General features: G+C 43.5%; 1 protein-coding gene and 1 pseudogene across 2 annotated transcripts in view; one reads left to right on the top strand and one right to left on the bottom strand.

The window, feature by feature from the left end:
* D-CDES (D-cysteine desulfhydrase) overlaps positions 1-14,196 on the bottom strand; it is a 91,422-nt gene extending 77,226 nt beyond the window's left edge. Inside the window, exon 1 of one of the 2 annotated variants that reach the window (XM_087697516.1) lies at positions 13,851-14,196. In XM_087697516.1, the coding sequence (XP_087553642.1) occupies positions 13,851-14,177 (327 nt within the window). In that variant the 5' untranslated portion in view covers positions 14,178-14,196. The remainder of the gene's footprint in view (positions 1-13,850) is intronic. The other variant, XM_087697517.1, reaches the window with a different exon arrangement.
* On the top strand, positions 3,720-4,741 carry LOC148021971 (glucose-1-phosphate adenylyltransferase small subunit, chloroplastic pseudogene; annotated as a pseudogene).
* Positions 14,197-20,332: the final 6,136 nt, after the last annotated feature.

The following is a 20,332-nucleotide window of genomic DNA, read 5'->3' as shown; positions in this document are numbered from 1 at the left end:
TCAAAGCGTACTTTCAAGCCATATAGGTGACACTTGACTGTCAAAAATGCAGGGTAAAAACTGTTTTGAAATAGTGTGCTGTCTATAAGTTGTCTGCATTTCAGACTGGGGCAAATTTAGCTACTGCTCAATCAAAATTGCATCCTTGAAGTAGGGAAAGAACTGCACTGGTGAAATGCTAATCAGGATAGGGCTTTTCCAAGACCATTCCGTTCCCCGAGATCAAATGGATAACCTGCATGATAAGCATCAAGAGCACAAGGGTCATCCATACAAGCATGGGTCACCACACTACCACCGGGGTCAAAAGGATAATTGTGATCCAATGCATCCGCTGTATCATAGAAGTAATTCATGGTGTCATCGTCAAGTATTGATGGTGGCACAAGATCCTTACCGACCCATACGGTAGCATGCATTGACTTGTCCATAAACTCATTGGGAACCACTAGGTCAAATCGGACTAGAGCAGATGAGGCTGCAATCAATATAGCATTCACTACATCAATCCCTAGGCATTTCATATCCATGAGTTTCACATGCGTGGCTACTACTAGGCATTCAAAGTTAAGGGCCTTGGACTAATGGGGCATCTGCTCATGAGCCTGCAGCAGTGAGATGCTCTCATCATGGCATCGTTCTTGAGAAGTATCATGTGGCTCATAAGGATGCGCATGTTGCTTATAGTAATGATCAAATGGATGATGATATCGAGCACTCCATTGCTGATAATGATGTTGCTCCCCATGTACATACTCGTATACATTTGCATGATGTTGTCCATGTACATAATGCTGTCTAGATAGTTGTCCATGTATGTGACCAAAATGTAGTTCATAAGAACATACATAGTCATCAGATGCATGCTGCTCAAAATATTCACACTCATCATATGCATGTTGACCATAAGCAGGCGCATGCACTTGCCTTTGCACATCGAATTCATGCCAATGGTCATGGTACTCATAATGTCCGTGAGAATGCCCATACATGCCTTGCTGACCAAAATATCCATGGGTGCCATGCTGCCCATGCATTACATGTGAGCCAAGCTGATTATTAGGGCCTTGTTGTCCATGTATGCCATGTGCTACATGCTGCCCATGTATGTTGTACTGTCCATACATGCCTTGCTGTCCAAACCCGAGCTGTCCAAAATTTCCATGGGGGCCATGCTGCCCATGCATTACATGAGGACCAAATTGCACATTAGGACCTTGCTGTCCAAAATGACCATGCTGCCCAAAACTGCCATGTGCATGTTGCCCATTGCCATGTGCGTGCTGCCCATGTACACCTTGCATTCCATGATGCCCAAAATTTGCATTAGGCCCTTGCTGGCCATTCCCATGAGTGTGCATATAGCTTCCATTATGGGGGAGTTGTGGTCCCAAGGATGGGCTAGAAGGGTTCGTCAGGGGTGATGGGAGAATGGGTTCATCATGTCACATAGAGAGCTCACCCAACTCATAGGTGCTATGGGAAAGGCCATGGGTGCCACTAAAACCTTGTGGGTTACGCCCAGTCTCCAAGGTAGGAGGGGAGTTAGCCTCACAGGGAGGGGCATGCTCCTTCGGTTGAGCCGAGAAGGGTGCGATGGCGGGGATGAGGGCGCCCATGCGCTCGATGAGTAAGTCCATCTTGGCTATAATCTCGGAATGACGCTGATCTTGGCAGATTTCCATCTCCCTATGACGTTGTTCCAACTCTCAATGCCGGTTGGCATGACAGGTCTCATGTTGGCATAGAGTATGGTTGAGCTTAGAGAAGCGGTCCATCTCGGGGGCACCCTCTTCAAACATGTCTTCACGATCCTCTTGGGTTGAGCTAGGATCATTCATCGGGGCACGAGAGTCCCTTATTTCACACTAGAAGTCCTCTTGGGCCTTTGCTTTACCCTTGTGGCCTGCCATCCCAAGTGCAGTCCACTAGACCCCCTGTTACAGAAATGGCAATATCTTGAGCTAGAACCTCCGATCGCCAAACTTTCTGATTCAAATTAAAGCTCTCGATCCCCTCTACGAGGCTATGTAAAAATATCTCTGACAGTAAATGATTAGGGCTTTGCTGTAATTGACTTTTGTGGGCTGACTATGTAGGACTGCTACCTGTCCCACAGTACCTCTGAGCACAAAATTGGGCGTATCTCCCAAACCTTAGGGCGGAGTGGGGAGATTTTTGGCTCAGATCGGAGGGGATGATACCCTCTTCGAATCGAGCTATGGGTTCCGCGCTCAATCACACAAGAAGGCTTTGCTGTGATTGACTTTTGTCAGCAGTTCCCTAAGTCTACATCCCTGCAATACTTTGCAACGTCCATGCATCACTGTGCGTGGGAACCATTGCCAATATGAACCAAATCCTTGCTGATTAGGGCTAGTACATTGCCAACAAGAGCATAACCTTACCAGGCATGACATCTCAAGACCAATCATAAGCATCATTACCAAGATTTCCAATCAAAGGCATAGGCATACCCTGGCTGCAAATGCAAGTAGCATAGGCAGTTCGAGTTCTGAAGATCTTCTTCAGTGCATTTCAGTACTCAGTTCAATAGAACTCGCACGTTTAATAGGAACAACGGTCTAAACTGTCGATGATAATATCCATGTTGCATATTTGGCTCCAATTACCCTTGATACTACCTGTGCTAGTGACACGTTTACTACTACTGCATACAGTGTGACTCTCCTTACTGATTTTGCTACTCTTGACTCCTGTGTTAGCGATAGGCCAACCTTAGAGGTGTGGTGATCATCCACTCATCACAGTTCACTCGTTCAAATGAAAGAAGTGGCTGCAGATCTAGCCAGAGAGTGCATAAGCTAGAGCTTTGAGAGGAATAGCTACCAGCTTGGTGGTGCCTCGCTGATCTGCAGCCCCATAATCTGCTTCTTTCCTTGTGTGTCCAGCACCTACAACTGGCTCTATAGTTGTGCTTCTGAAAACTGGGTACGAGCTTTAGATACTGCTTCTTTCATTCTTGCTACACATGCAACATGCAAACATTGTTGTAATCTCCAAAAGGTCTTCCACCATTGCTTTGGTCGTTGAATAAAAGAGCCAGTGAAATTAGGAGTATCCTCCTTAAGGAATCCAAACAGTGGCAATATCAAACCAGAGTGGACCATCACAAGCATACAATTTTTTTTCTTCAGCAGCATCACCATGGATGGAATACACCATACGGTGAATTCTTCTTGAGCTGGTACTCTGACCTACTGCTTGCTCATGGGGAGAGGATCCTCAATTCATTTTATCCCCGAGTTGTAGCTCCAGCACTGCCTGTGGCAACTCTGTATGCCCGTGATTATACTGCTACATATGTTAGGGAAGATCTTCGTAGTGGTTATGTTGCTGCCCCACTTGTTCCCAATTCAAAACTGGAGCTTCTGGAAGCCAAAGCTATAGCTATCGTGCAAGGGAGGACTCAAATTTCTCTTTTCAGTTGTGATCCATCCAAAGCCTGAAACCTCTGACCACTGCTTCAAAGCCTCACTTGTGACATCAAACCATTAGATAGATGAGCCCTACTTCCAGATCAATTAGAGCTTCCCACTGGTAGTACCCTGCATCTCCACCATATGCTTTGTTTTTGCCAACTGAGGATGGCGAATTTCTGGTTGTTCTTGCAAATGCATCTGATAAGTCTTTTCTTGAACGAGTCAGGGATAACATCTTGGGCCTCCCTCAATCGCCACCTCTCGCGTGCATATTCCAGCAACATGGGGGCTACAAGCATGAGGGTTTTGTGGGGGTCCTAGCAGCTCAGCAGAGCCCAGAAAATCCCAACTGGTTTCAGGGTACTGCAGATGCTGTCAGGCAGTACCTATGGCTTTTTGAGGAGCAGCAAATCATGGAGTTCCTTATCCTGGCAGGAGATCATCTCTATCGAATGGACTACCAGAAGTTCATCCAGGTTCATAGAGAGACAAATGCAGACATCATAGTAGCAGCATTGCCAATGGATGAGAAAAGGGCTACAGCATTCGGACTGATGAAGATTGATTCTGAGGGTCATATAGTGGAGTTTGCTGAGAAACCAAAAGGCGAATTCCTAAAGGCGATGAAGGTAGACACCACAGTTTTAGGATTGGATGAGGAGAGAGCAAAAGAACTTCCATATATCGCCAGTATGGGGATATATGTTGTCAGCAAAGATGCAATGATCAAGCTATTGCTAGATGATTTTCCACAAGCAGATGATTTTGGCAGTGAGGTCATCCCTGGTGCTAGATCTATTGGGATGAAGGTGCAAGCTTATTTGTTTGATGGGTACTGGGAAGACATTGGAACCATTGAAGCATTCTACAATGCTAATCTGGGAATCACCAAGAAACCTCTTTCGGACTTCAGTTTCTATGATCGATCAGCTCCAATTTACACTCAGGCCCGATTTCTGCCTCCTTCAAAGATGATTGACGCTGATGTTACTGACAGTGTTATTGGAGAAGGGTGCATTATCAAGAATTGTAAAATTCACCATTCAGTGGTTGGACTGCGGTCGTGGATTGCTGAAGGGGCTATCATTGAAGATGCTCTTCTTATGGGTGCTGATTATTATGAGACAGATGAGCAACGAGATGTTCTTAGATCCAAGGGCAGTATTCCAGTTGGCATTGGGCACAACTCACACATCTTTGGCCATCTTTTTGATCGCAGCCAAACTGTTATATTTGCAAAGCAGGAGGGAAGCGCTCTGGAAAAACTAGAGCAGAATTACTGGGGTCCTTGGCTCTGAGCATTGACGTCAGCACCCTCCTAGAAATCAAGGCCGCTCTCCGCAACTCTGATGGTGCCGTCCTGTCTAGTTGGGATGGCAGTAGCTCCCTCAGGTGAAGTTATGCCACTTCTTCCGCCCATGGCCATCAGAAAGGGAAGAAGGGCCTTTGCCGGGACTGTCCAGGTCACCTCCTCTTCGACCTCGTGTCCTGTCTCACAGCCGCGATTCATTCATCACAAGCAGGAAGCATTCTGGTTTTATCATTTCCTGTCAATTATCTACAACCACATCATCAACCCGGGGCATTGGACAGAGGACATGCGGGAGGATGCACTGGAGCCTGCAGACTTGAACAACCGCACCCTCTTGCAGGACCCCACCATTGCAGCTTACAGCATCAGCTTGGCAGCTGCAAGGCTTAATGGCAGCATTCCGCCTGCGCTCGGCAAGCTTTCTTCCTTACAGAAACTGGATCTTAGCTCCAACAAACTTGTGGGAACCCTTCCTGTGGATCTTGGCATGCAACAGCCCATCTTTGGAGGTCCTGTATTTGCGCATCAGCACTATCACAAGTCCCATACCTTCTTCTATTTGGAACCTCTGTAGGCAAGTAGTGGAGCTTCATCTGGATCACAATGCTCTCTCTGGGAGCTTTCCCTCTCTAGCCACTACGAATACAGAATGCTCTTTCTTGCAGAAGCTCGATGTGGACAGCAACCAGCTCTCGGGTTCCATATCCTCCTTTCTGGGGGACTTCAAGAACTTGAGTGAGATTCTCCAATGGTATGAGTGTGGGGGCAAGCTTGTTTACAGGCAATCTCGGCTCTGTGGACCTCCATTATCCACAACATGCAGTGGCAGCGAAGAAATGGTCAGTTTGATGGTTTGCTTCTAAATACATCCAAAGCTTCTATGCAAACTCCAAGAAGGCTGCCATCTCTGGTACCCCTAATTCATGTGGCCTTTCAATGTTGTACCTGTCCTAATGTACCTGTGCACCTGAGTAACTAGGGTTCCTGGACTAAAAAGAAACTAAAACTAGAGGGAGGAGAGAGAGAGAAGGAGGATCAAAGACCGGAGCTCTGATACCAACTGTAATGAAGGAGACCTAGGAGAGAGGAGAGAAGGGAGAGACTGCAGAGAGGAGAGAAAAAGGGGAAGAAGATGAGAGAAGAAGAGAGAGAAAGACTAGCAGAAGAGAGAGAAAGACAGGAAAAGAGAGAGAAAGAGAAGGGAAGCCATGAAAGCTAGAAGGAAGGATAAAAGTGAGACTTGATTATTGATAATAACTGATGCCCTAATTGGGTCTCTCAACACCTTATATACCCTGTCAGTATAACTGGGTATTCCCATGCTAACCCATGTCCAACCCGTCTATCCCCTCTTTTACAAGTGCAGTATTGTTACAAGAGCATGGTGTGATTGCATTTGAGAGCTGCAAGCTTGATGAGAAGGAGATGCAAATGAATGTATATGACCAGGAGATGTTGGCCATCCTCCATGCTATCAAGAAATGGCACCACTATTTGTAAAGCAACCGCTTCCAAGTAAAAAGTGACCACTAAGTCCTCCAATACTTCTTGACTCAGTCCACTTTGACTCCTAAGCAAAGGCGATGGGTGGCAACATTACAAAACTATGACTTTGACATTTCTCATACTCGGGGCAAAGATAATATCGTGGCTGATTCACTCTCTCGGATGTGGGCATGCAAAGCATCCTCTATTTTAGAGTTGCATAGTGATTGGATTGAAGAGCTTCAAGAAGCTTTTTTGTTAGATGATCACTTCAGCCACATCTTCCAAAAATTACCGCATGGGGTCATGGCTGAAAACTCCCAATATCAGCTCAAGCATGGCCTTATTTGGTCCCATGGCAAGATTGTCATCCCACACACTTCCCCCTTCATGCAAAAGATGATGGAAGAGATGCATTCTTGCCCCACTGTTGTCAATGAATTTCCCCACCTCCAAGAGGCCCAATGGACTGAAGACTAGCCAATTATGCCCCCGTTTAACCACCCTCTGCCTACAAACTGCACACTATTTTAGAACAGTTTTATACTTACCCAAATCTCAGGCATATGCATCCTACCTAGCCTGAGAGTACTCGTCATAAGCTTCATTTTTACATGTGGCACACCCCATTTAAAGCAGCCTACCAAAAGTTATGACAATTTTACCTCGACAGTCTTTACCCACCCATTTTCATTGTAATCTGACTCAGAGTAGTACTCTGCACCCCTCTCTAAGCCCACCCATCACTCCCCTCCAGTTCTCTTTGTTTTTTAGGGGAAAAGCCTTCAAGGTGGGGATGGATTGTAACAAGCGGGATACATAGAAACTAGGGGTTAGACACCTAGTCACACTGACCCGGGTATATAAGGTGTAAGAGTCCCAAATTAGAGCAACCGGTTATTATCAAAAACATACTCTTCACCTTCATCTTCAGCTTCCATGGCTTCCTCCTTCCTTCTCTCCTCTTCTAGTCTTCTTTTCTCTTCTTATTGTTCTCTTTCTCTCTCTTCAGCTCTTCTCCTCTCTCCTCTCAGCTTCATTCATTACAACAAGCACATTCAAGCACAAATTGAGTCTTCTACTCTTGCATGCAAATCACTTCAGCTATAAATAAGCAATCCCTCATAAATCTACTATAATTACTTAGATTTGCACTAGATCTCCTTCTTGTCTAGTTGAGATTCAATGGCATGCTTCTCAAGACAGCTGATAAACCATGCTAATTTCTAGGGGTTTGTTGCTATTCGAAACTCTAATTTCTACATTAGCAACTGTCAATGACCTTGTTTTAGGGTTTTCCTCCAGTATACAATCCCAAAATCAGCTCTAGGGAGGTAAACAGCCCAAGATGAAAGATACACTTGCATGCAATCCAAAACTGATCCAAACTTGACATTTGGCAAATTTCTATTTTAGTGGGGCCTCCACATGCAAGTTTGAGCTGTGTAGCCCTTTTGACCCTACCACATGAAAATAGCATTAAATGGTGTCAAACCTCAATTTTAAATTCCTAACCTCTTTGAACCTAGAAGTGTTTCAAACTTTCCACAAACCTTAGTCTAGGACATTAAATCATTTAAATCTCTAAACCCCATGATACCAAAAGTCATCTTCAAGATGAAATTCAATGTCCCTATCTAAAATCTGACTTAGACACCCCATTGGCACATGTCCACAACACCTCTGCCAATGTCCCCTTGGATCCAACTTCCGCATGAGATCGCACAAGCTATATCCACAAATATACTAGTAATAGAAATCAAACCCATCTCCCCACCATATATCCAAACACGCTCACCCTCGACCCTACGAGCTAGCAACACATCAAGTCTGTCAAGGAGAGGACTAGGGAGAGAGAAAGAGGAGAGAGAAGACTACAAAAGAGAGAGAAGTGCAAAAGTAAGAGAAAGAGTGACGAGAGAGAAAGACTAGAATGGAGAGAGAAAGACTGAAAAAAAAGAGAGATGGCTAGAAGCCATGAAAGGAGAGAAGAAGCTAGAGAGAGATGAACAAAGATGTATTATTGCGTAAAAACTAATTCATGTACATGTGTCTTTTGTCCTTTTATACGCCCCTCATTCAATTCTTTACATTCCATCCCCACTTGGATGTTTTTGTCCTCAAAAACAAAATAGAACTTATTACAAATTGCCGAGTGGTGAAAAGAGGCAGGGTACTCTGCATGGACTAAAATAAAATGGTCTAGTCTTCAAGGATTCACGAAATAAGTACAACTAGAGAGCTGAGAATCAAGTACAAAGCATTGACAACCATTGGGAAATATGAAAATGAAATCTTGGACCAAAATGTTGCCAGTAAGAGCTCCTCCCAGATGGAGACTCTGTGTTGTCCACTGCAAACCTACCTGTACTAAATCTATAATAACTTTGGATTGGCTGATCTGAATCAGACATGCTATAGCTCCAGACGAAGCTCTCTTTAAGTACTTTCAACCCATATGACACACACATCTCTGTCATTAATTCAACATTAAATCTGGTCCAAAACAGAGATTTATTATGTAATGAAACAAAGCCCACTAGTTAACATGATAGTTGTCTCAAAATTCTTGAAGGTAAGGACATCATTCCGAAGTAATGCTGGTCCACGCAGAGAGTTAAATCCAGCCCTTAACCTCACAAGTCAAAAGGAAAGGTAATATCCCATCCATGCATCATGACCACCAAATCAAAGACATCATCACTCATGAAATAACATGCATGTATAAATGAATCCACAAAAGCATAAGCTACTGAATCAAACAGAAGCCCATGGTCATGGTCTTCCTCATCAGAAACTTCATAGGCTGCAACTGCAAACCCTTTATCTTGCTCTTGATCATCATCAAAATAATCTTCAGCATGACTGTCTTTATCCTCTTCATCTGAATATTCAAGTACCACAAATATCCTTGCATTCTTTGCTCTGCACATATCTTGATGATTAGAATACATCGGTTCACAGCACATCTATAGCATAACCCTTGAGCATGCAACTCTCTAATCTGATCATTGGTTAATTGTCGAGCTTTACGAGTTGTAGACCCAATGTTGCTCATATCATCACTATATAGATCAGCAATAGAATAATCATACTATTATCCATGGGTACTCATGAGAAGCATATGGCTGAGAAGTACATAAATGCTGCTCATAGTCATATTGCTGTCCATATAGGTATTGGTGCCCATGAGAGACTGATTGGCTATACTCATTGCTATACATATTTAACAATGATTGCAATAAGTCTTGCTGAACTACTGCATCATCCATGGCAATCGATACAACCAGCATATACTTGTCATATACATGCGCTAAACCCTCTTGTAAAACAGCATTACCATAAAGATTGATGAGAGCTTCTAAGACACATGGCTGTACCAACTGATCCACATGAGATGTCAAATGTTTGACAAGTACTCGTTCTATCCAAACGGCATCTATCACTTCAGCTGCCATTATGGTTGCATCAAACTCCATAAGTGCATATGCCAATACATCAATCATGTCAAGCATATGAGCAACTGACTTGCTGAATTCCAATGCTCTTATGATGCTCATAATATTGCTATTGGATATCACTTGCGTCCTATAAGATACTTCAAAGTCAATATTGCCTTGTGGTACATGATAGAAATCAAAACCATGTGAGCAATGCCCTTGCTGAAGCATCTCTTGCATCATAATCCACTGATGTTGATGAAGTTGCATTGCCATTTGTGTTGAAGCTCTGCTCATGGCTATAGATTTTGCATTCTAGGAAACTATATAGAGGGCATCAAAAATCTACTTGTAATCTGCATGTATAGAAACTAAGATTTTAATCTGATCTAACCACTCCCATACTAGGATTAGTGATCACTCCCAAACTTGAATTAGCAGAACAGCTCATAGCACTGTAAGTGTCCAATTGTGGTTGTTAACCTGTGACCAAGAAGACAATGGTGCTTCTAGTCAGTTACATGATGACAATGCCTTTCATCAAAATGTGTCACTGTAGACAACTCAGATAAGGGCCTGCAAATCTGTAGACAACTTAGAACCCTCCTGAATTTGCAAATTTGCAGGCAACTCAAATAATGGTCACTTCCCTTCTTGCAGAGTACAAGGGCTTTCTTGACACTGTTTGGCGAAGGATCAAGCTCGCAAACCTAGGGCAGATGCACTTCTGACACATCCATTTATCACCAAACAGGATGGCAGCCCTTGTAACATCTCATATCTGCTAGAATTATAGAGGACGTCTCAAAATTAGTGTCACCCAGAGCTCCCCAGAAATGCAACGGATGGTACAATAGGCAGATCTCTTTGGAATCCAGAGTTGCATATGCTTGCTGCTGCAAAAATGTTCATAGGAGTTGGACCAAATAGCTCAAGTAGTACGTTGCAGAGAGAGACAAAATTGCTCTTGCAAATGTTTTTTTTGTCCAAATTTGAAACTGACATCAGAGAGTCCTCTCAGCTCTTCTGAAATATCCAACTTGCTTCCAACATCTGTGGTAAATGATTTGCAAGCTACTACACTATTATCAAATATCAAGAAGCCAAATTCATGCATAAGAAAGACAAACCTTTAATGCTCAGATGGGTGGATATGGATAGAGGGAAAGCCATTTGCCTACTAGTGCTGCTGTAAAGATTGCAGTAGAACCTTCCAGTGAAACTGAAAAGACAGTTCCTAGAACTGCAGGTCGCCTTCACATCTCGAGAAACCTCCTCTCTTTCAGTCTCCTCACTCAGGGTTAGAGTCCGGTAGGTATGCAAAGTTAGGTGGTCCACCAAGTTATGTTGAGACTGGGACCAAAACCATGATTGCTCGATCCATTCAGGGTTCATTTAAAACAGAACATGAACAGGACTATGCAGAAGTGGCGCCTTGCAAATGCCCCCGACTAGCTACAAAAAGCCAAAAATCACAAAGCCCTTATCCAGTCCAGTGCCAAGAATTAGTTGTATCGCTTTGCTCAGATGACAATCCTGTGACTGAGCACAGCATGACATGTGAGCCAATTGATGATGTACATGGCTTCATGTCAACATCAAGCATTGTTGGCCTCCCCTTTTTTTCAGAGAGATAAATCCTCAACCACACAAGCACACACTATGGCAATCAACATCTGATTTCACAAATGGGCAGGCTACCATTTGCAGGCATCATTGCGTTCAATTTCCAGTTGGTGTATTGAATCACCATTTTGATAAACTTCTACAATGTGATCCTTGACTGAAGGCACAATCTGTTTTTCCTGATCACCTAGCACTTCATCCGTTAGACATGGAGGTGCTTAGGCATGAGTCTATGCAGCATGCAACAGCTGTGCTTCCTCCTGTAGACAATCTCTGTTGTCAGCAAGAATGAAAGAAGCATTATCTAAAGCTCGTACCCATTTTTCAGAAGCACGTGAGAGAGAAAGTCCTTTCGATATGTTTTTAATCCTCCCGTTTCTTCTCGTGTCACCTCTCCTTTCCTCGTATTTCTGCAACGCTTGGTTCCGATAATATGGAGCAAGAATGGGAGCCTCATTCTCAGCAGCTTACTCCTCCAAATACCACAAAAAGCAGCTCTGAGCATGATCTTACAATGGATGATCTCAAATCCTAGCTCAAGATATATTCTTCCGCAAATGCAATTCTTGCACAAAGGCTTAAAGCTTGTGAGTGTGAGAACCAACGATTGAGGCTGATTATGTTGAGTTTAGGGAAAGTTTAGGATCGTCAACTCCACCATCGCCATGGATCAAACCACAAAAAAAATAGGAAGAGAGAAGGATCCGTTTCCTCTTCTAGTTCTTCTTTTCAATATATTGCTGCTACAACCATTGCCGTTTCCTCTTCTAGTTCTTCTTTGCAATATACTGCTGCTGCAACCACTGCTTCTCCTATGGCGGACAGCAAGTCTTTGCTAGCACGGATTTGGATGATTCACTAACTCAGCATAAAACAAAAGGATTGAATAGGTGAAAATGACCAAATGACTGCTTAGAATGAAGCTCAAGGTCCCTAGGAAGCTCTAGTAGAAGCCATCTAATCAATGGAGGTGGAAGAGAAAAGATCTAGGGTGATTTTCTTCCATGCAAGCTTGATAGGAGCTTGAGAATGAAGAGAGAAAAAACTCTTCCTGAAAAGTAACCAAGACTTTACCCTCTTCTACTCCATTTACCATTGTTTTTTAGGAAAACATCTTCAAAATAGGCCAAAAATGACCCAGAGCTGCTAAATCTTGTCTTCCAGCCTCCAAACTTGGTCCATGCCACCATTAATGCTCCTGACCTGCAGTCCTTGTGGTCTAGAGATCCTTGGTAACTCCACTGCTGCTCCACGTCATGTCTGTACCTTATATCTGTGGCTCTTAGATCTGTTCCGAGAGCTACTGGGCCAAACCACTAGCCCCACATCATCCCCGTGTATAAACATGTTGACCTACGAGTCAAGAGTCCAAGAGTGGTGATTACACAGTAATGAGCACAATTGGGCCTTAAGTTCTATAAATAGAACTTGGTTGCCACTGTGACCAATGATACTAGCACCCATCCAAATGTCCAAGGATGTAACACTTCCCCCCTTATGAGTGATTCTTGTCCTCCATAATATTCTCAATAATGAAGTGGGAAAAACGACTCTTCAATGAACGTACCGACTCCCAAGTAACCTCTGTCAACACACTTCTTGCCTTAAAATCAGACTCCCGTAAACTGAAAATAGAATATTTTTCCCCTGCTCTTTTCTTTCTTATTTTCACTTTATAGATAGATTTTATTGTTAATACAATATGGCAATTATTGCATAACCTTGTTTGATTTGTCTAAATAGTCATGATTTATACTGTATCTTGTTTCCAATGCAACATGCAGTTGAGGTAACACACAACAGCTCCACAGGTAGAGCAAGTATATGTCACCCCTAGGAGTACAATACAGCATCTTGAAGCATACATACAGTTGCCTTTATGGTTGCTCTGCACACTGCTGGTGCTTATATATTGTTATTCTTACCTGCTGTAATGCTCTGATGATCCTTACACTGGATCCTTGCAGTGTTCATGACAAACCAAGGTTTAGTGCAAAATGCATTGTAAAGTTTCCCTGAGAACCTTTAAAAAATTTTCAAATCCTAAAATTTACAGCATTCTTAGCTACAAGAGTTTGTCCAAATCTTGAAAAACAGCTATGAAAACGGCAAATGCATAGGATTTGATTCAAAAAGTTTCCACTTTGAAGGCCTTTGTATCTTCTAGGAGAAATATTATACACGGACACTCATGCGAAGTTTTTGGCATTATCCCATTTGTGAAAAAGGGAACTTTTCCCTTTTTTTTCTATGGATTTCAACCTTATAAGCTTCGGTTCGGGAGGCACCACATACCTAGCTAGGTGTAGTTGGGGGTGGGGGCTGCTGGCCCCACAGTCCCTCACTCTTAGGAGCTCATGATGCTGCCATAATTCACAATGCCGGCCCCTGCTGCCAATCGCACCTAGCTAGGTTTAGGTGTGCAGTCCCCCCCTCGCAAAAGCTCATGATGTTGTCATAATTCACAATACGGGAATTATCGTGGGGTTTTGTCTAAGATTTCCTGTGATGGGATCTTAGCATGCAAGGTAAAGAGAAGTTTACCTGGCCGAGAGAGAAGAAGTGCTGAGGGATAGGTTGCAGATGAGAGGCCCAAGGAGGCGGCGAGTAGGGAGCCTGCTGGAGCATGGGCGGGCGGGTGGCTTGAGCCTCTTCGTGAAGGAGAGCACAGCTACTCCCAGCCGCCATGGACAATGCTTGCACGGACAGCACCAAACGATGATGATGACGACGATGATGGCCTATGCTCCTGCAAGCGAGAGAGTCCGGCGATGAAGCCAGAGACCACGAGCCTTTGCCTGCCAAGTAGATCGTGGGTGAGAAAACAGCGCTGAGAGACATGGCCGGTTGGCAGCTGCACACAGCTCTCATGCCATTGGAATTTGATGTAACTATTTGTTTATTTATTTATTTATGTAGTTTTTGTATTTTTCGGGAACATAGTAAGTGTACTAATAATATGAGTGTAGAAAATATTACATCAAAGTGGGACTAATCCTATTCTTAATGTCTCATTGTTCAACAACTCTATCGTGCTAAGCTCATGTCTCAAAATACCCCTATTGGAGTATTTCGTTTGACGAATGGAGACATTTCTCCAAATTTAGAAGCAACTCGGCAATCTTGATTCTTGAAGTTGATTACTCCATCTTAGGGAGAGTTGGCCATCTTCTTAAAAGTATCGGTTATTCTTCTTTATTTCTTCGTTGATGGTGTTGGATTTATGTTCAATCATGTGCAGCTACATATCAAACTACAATCCAAATAGCTCATCATAGACTTTACCATGGGAAACTCAATTGAGTTATTTTCTAGCCATCCACTTAACCATAGCCATAAAGATGACACCCATTTGCAAGTTTTTCATTCTTTAACTATCCAATACAAACTTCTTAAGTCCAAAGCAAAGAGGGAATTCCATTAGTTATACCCAAAACAAATTCTTTTCATGAAAGTTAAAAGGAGTTTTTTTTTTTTTGGAGGGGGGTGTGGGGGCATAACATTATGGAGGATAGCAAAAGCTTTGTTATTTCTATGATATGTCATGAAGAGATGAGAGACGGTTTCTAGATCCGTGATGCATCTCACGCAAATCCCATTACCATTGCCAACTTCTAGAACCTTCTCATTTGACCACATGCTTTTATGAAGGATGTGCCAAAGTAGGTAAGATAGTTGTCGTGGGGGGGCCGTGATGCACCTGCACTCATTTCTCACTCCTCTTACACTCGTTACTCACTCCTCTCCCACACTGATCGGTGGGCGTGCCATCCTAGACGAATAAACACCCCATGTAGGGGGTACTTTGTCTGATCACGACACAGAAAGGTAACACGATATGTGAGAGCAAGGAATACTCTTGTATTATTCAATCAAAGAAATGGTACAACATAGGCACATCCCAGGACTACACCCTCGTGATGCCACACATAAGAGGGTTCACCACTGGGTATAGGGAATCACGCGTAGAGTGGAAACCAAGCAGGGATCAATGTCACTACTACTCCCTATATAGGTGTTTCTGGTAATAACGCCATGGTATAGCTACAAAGCCCTTACACTAATCCCCACTTATTAGATTGCTATCCTCAGTAATCTAAGGATAGCATTTATTTGACTCATCCGGGGTCTTAACACAACTTTTGTTAACAAGCTAGCTTGTGTCTGCTAGTCTAGGACTTGGTGAGACATTCAGGGGTCTTAACACAGTGTCTGTCGCACTAGGACTTGGGGTTCTTAACACAGCTTTTTCTAGCAAGTTGGTTAGTGTCTACCCATCTAGACTTGGTAGGGGCTCTTTGGGTTTATTGTTTGGGTTACCATGTGAGTTCACCCTCGACTCAAGTACATTTGAGGAGTGGAAGTATTGTTGGGCCTATGATGAGCCCCGTTTGTTTGGGATGACTCAAGGGGAATTGGAAGAATTGGTGGGATTCTCCTTGATCCAGATGGCGAAGGCATCTTTGCCACATTTGTGCGCCTCTGCTTTCGAAATCCAAGTGGCTTACTTGAGAGGATCCCCGTGCCACTTGGTGAGATACTCATGGTATCCCTTTTTTTTCCCAGCCTCGGAGGAATGCTTCTACTTCGAAGGGGCCGTTGGAATGGAGCATTGGTACGCGCCGCCCCCATTGGTTGTTAGTATAGAACCTGTGCAGAAGTCGAGCATGAAAGGCATTATGAACACAAATACTTTCTAGCAGGTCAAGCTCATAGGTGACTTCAATTAGCACTTGAGTGATGCGGTAGGGTCCATAATAGCAGTGATTGAATTTGGGGCTCATATTCTTTGGGAGTGATAGATTCTTGGAGCTGACTAGGACCATGTCGCCCTTGGTGAAAAGTACGGCCTTTCTCTTTTTGTTGGCTTGCTATGTCATGGTGATTTTGCTCTGTTCTAGGCTTTGCTTGGCCGCTGCATTCCAGGCTCTCCATTTCTTCAAGAATTCCTCTGCATCTTGATCTTCAACTTTGGCCGCTCCAGATCCTAAGGCAAGTGAGGTGATGACTTATTTTCATGTGGCCAATTCAAAGGGTGTGTAACCTATGGTGGAGTGGATGGAGCCATTGTAGTGGAACTCCAACACATCGAGGTACAAGGCCCAATCCTTTTGGTCCACCTGGGCCTAACTCCTGAGATAGTCTTCAATGCCTTGGTTGACTTGCTTTGTTTGCCCATCTATCTCGGGGTGGAAGGATGATGAGAATCGCAATTGTTTTTCCAAGGACTTGAAGAGTTCCTTCCACATGTCATTCATGAATCTTCCATCTCTATCTAACACTATGGCTAATGGTAGGCCATGTAGCTTGAGCACATGTGGAAAGAAGAGGCGGGATACTTATTTGGCATTCAATGGTGGTTTGGCAGGGATGAAGTGAGCTTGCTTGGAAAAATAGTCCACCACTACAAAGATGATGGTGTATCCATGGGATTCGGGGAGCTCCACAATGAAATCCATGATAATTACATCCCATAGGCGGCTAGGTATTGGCATTGGTTGAAGCAAGCATGTTGTCTTAGAGCATGGTGCCTTCACAAATTGGCACATAGGACATGTCTTGATGTAGTCAATGACTTCTTCTTTCATGTTTAGTCAAAAGAATTGCTTCTTAAGGGACTCAAGTATTTTGCTATGTCCTTTGTGTCCACCTAGTTTTCCATCATGTATTTCATGTAAGATGAGTTTCTTCAGCTCCACATTGTTGGGGATATATAATCTCTTTCCTACAAATAGGATTCCCTCCTCAAGGGTATATATTCCATGCAATGTCTTGTCAGTTTCCACATCTTGTATAATTTTGTGCATGTCTTGGTCATGTTCCAAAGCCACCTTCACTAATTCAAGGAAGTTGTTGATGACCACACTGACAGCTTTCAAATTAGCTTTACAACTCAAGGCATTTGCTATCTTGTTGGTGGAGCTTGGATTGTGTTTTATCTCCAAGTCAAATTCGGCTAGAAGTTTAGCCAATGAGCTTGTTTGGCCGATAGCTTTGGTTGGGATTGGAAGTATTTGAGGGAGATGTTGTTAGTGAAGACTACTATGTGTTTGTCTCTTGAACATAATGCTTCCATTTTCTGAGGCAGTGGATTACTGCTATAAGCATTTCCTTCTCACGTGTGCTCCATCTAGTTTCAACATCTATGAACTTCTTGGATTCATAAGTTATGGGGTGGCCTTCTTGCACCAACACGCCACCAATGCCATAAACTAATGCATCTGTGAAGATTTCAAAGGGTTTGGTGAAGTTAGGTACTTTCAAGACAGGGGTTTGACTCATGCATTTCTTCACCTGCTCAAAAGCATCATGTTGCTCACTGCCCCATGTAAAGGTGTTATCTTCTTTGGTGAGGTGGGATAATGGTGTGGTGATGAGGCTATAATCCTTGTTGAACCTTCTATAGAATACTGTGAAGCTGAGGAACTCCCACACTTCCCTTACTGTCTTCAATACAGGCCATTTTTGGATGGCTTCTACTTTATTGGGGTCCACTTTGATACTAGCTGCTCCTACAATGAATCCTAGGAATTCTAACTCTTTTACTACAAACTCACATTTTTCTGGTTTGGCATATAGCTTATGTTGTCACAGCTTCTCAAAAACTAAGCGTAAGTGTTGTTTGTGTTCTTCTAGGGTTTTGCTATAGACGAGGAGATCGTCAATGTAGATAATGACAAAGACATCTATTTCGGGTCTAAAGACTCCATCCATAAGGCCACAAAACGTGCCTGGCCCATTACTTACTCTGAATCCTACGACTAACCATTCAAAAGTGCCATATCAGGTGCAAAAAGCTGTTTTGGGGATATCTTCTTCTGCTATGCGAATCGAGTGGTATCCTGACCTAAGGTCTATACAGCTAAAGTACTTGGCTCCATGTAGCCTATCTAAGAGGTCCTCCACTAGGGGCATGGGATATTTGTTTTTTATGGTGATTTTATTAAGGGCCCTATAGTCTACACATAGTCTAAGCCCCCCGTCCTTCTTCTTAACAAACAACACTAGGGCACCAAAGGGGGATTTGCTAGGGTGGATGAAACCTTGTTCTTCTAATTCATACAGCTACTTCTTCAATTCCATGAGTTTTTTGTGATTCATACGATAAGGGGCTCTAGCCGGTGGGGTGGATCCTGGAATAAGTTCGATTTTGTGATCCACATCCCTTTTGGGTGTGGTGCTTGGGTTGGTACTCTTGGTTGGTTTGGACTTGACTTTACTATTTGGCATGAGACTCCAGGCTTATTCTCCTTCATTTGCACTTTGATTTGGTGTCCTGCCTGGCAATTGCATTCTTTCACTAGGTACTCTGACACCTTCTCCTTGCATATCCAGCATCATCTCATTAACTCCCTTTCCAAACATTGCGATGACATATTTATCATAGAATTCCAAGCCTAGGATAACTTCAAAATCATCCATGGGTATTACTAAGAAGTTGAGTTTTGCTTTCCATTTCTCAACTTCTACTTGTACTACAACGACCTGTTTCACTTTCTTGGCCTCTCCTTGTGTGAATGTCATTGTTAATCCTTTTGGGGCCTTAGACAATGTCAACCCATGTTTGGCTACACACTCCGGTGTGATAAAGTTGTGGGTGGTCCCTATGTCCACCATAATAGCTTGATTCCCTTCGCTCACTCTGCCCTTGATGTATAGGTGGTTGACTGCTGCTACCCAAGCCACCATGCATTAAGGTCATGCACTAACTGTCCCCACTCTTGGGTGGTCCATGCTTTCATCACTTTCGCTTGGGATTTCTTGGATGCGCGGGGGTTGCGGTTCCTCTCATCCATACGCACTAGTGGTTGTCACCCTCGACCTGCTTGATGAGGCTGTGTCTTCCATGAGGCATTTGTTTTGATAGTGTGGTCCCCTGCATTTGAAAGATTTGATCCCTCTGGTTGGTGGGTTGGGGGTCTCCACCATAATATGTTTGATCCCGTGGGACCATATGATGCACTTGGGGCCAACTACTCCTCTTGATACTAAGATGGATTGTGGCGCGGTTGGGGTTATGCTTGAGGTTTGGCTTCGCGTCTCCGTGAATAGGCCTCTAGGAGCATTGGGTCTCGGGATCCATGAATTGTTGTTGAGGTTGGTGTTGAATCTATTCTAGTTCCCTTGGGCTGTCCTCCTACCTTCTAGATCCACTAGTCTTTAAGCCATTCTCATGCCCTCGGCTAAGTTGGTTGGCTCATGTCTCTCTACGTCTCTTCTGGCCCATTCTTGCATCCCAAATAAGAATCCATGCAATTTGGTGTCAATGTCCATGTTGGGTAGTTGCAGCATGAGTTGCTTGTACTTGCTGACATACTCTTTCATATTCCCTTGCGTTTGCTTGAGGTTTCTCCATTCATCTCTGACATTGCATTTCTCCATCTTTGGAATGAAGTAATCTTTGAGATCCTCTTGGAGTTCTTCCCATGAAAAGATAGCGTGTCCACGCTCTTGTTCCAGCAGGTACCAACTAGCAAAGTCCTCCTCCACGTAGATTGCTACCACCTCTCCCTTCCTATCTTCAGTGATCCTGGCATACTTCAAGTGTTATAAGATACAAGATACACACTTGACCTTCTTATATACTTAAAAGATATATGGTGAATATTATGCTGGTGCAGAGAGAGAACAGATGAGAGAAAAGAAAGATGTAGAGAGAGAGAGAGATAGAGATAGAGAGATTGACAACACACTAGGGACTGGAAGATGGGCCAATCCCCCCCTTGTGGCATTATGGTATTAACAAGGAGCAAGCTCCTCTGTTACACATAAACCAATTCTTAACTTGTAGATCTTGGAAACAATATCACAGTTCCTTGCACGGTATACAACCGGCTAACACTTGCACAACTTGGAAGTTGGCACCTTTTGATCCTTCTTGAGTCTCTCCTTCTCTCCTACATAATATGGTGTAAGACTCTCCTGCTTGATTTCAGCAAAGCTTCCGCAGCACTTGCACCTTCTCTCCTACACAATATGTGAAGGGATCTCCTCTTGGAGCTTGATTTCAGTAGAGCTTCTGCAAC

The sequence above is a fragment of the Lygodium microphyllum genome, chromosome 17 (assembly GCF_053477565.2).
Source record: "Lygodium microphyllum isolate KBCC chromosome 17, Lygodium_microphyllum_v1.1.10, whole genome shotgun sequence".
Lineage (NCBI taxonomy): Eukaryota > Viridiplantae > Streptophyta > Polypodiopsida > Schizaeales > Lygodiaceae > Lygodium > Lygodium microphyllum.
Note: the sequence above shows the minus strand (reverse complement) of the source record. Positions and strands in the feature narration are given on the sequence as shown.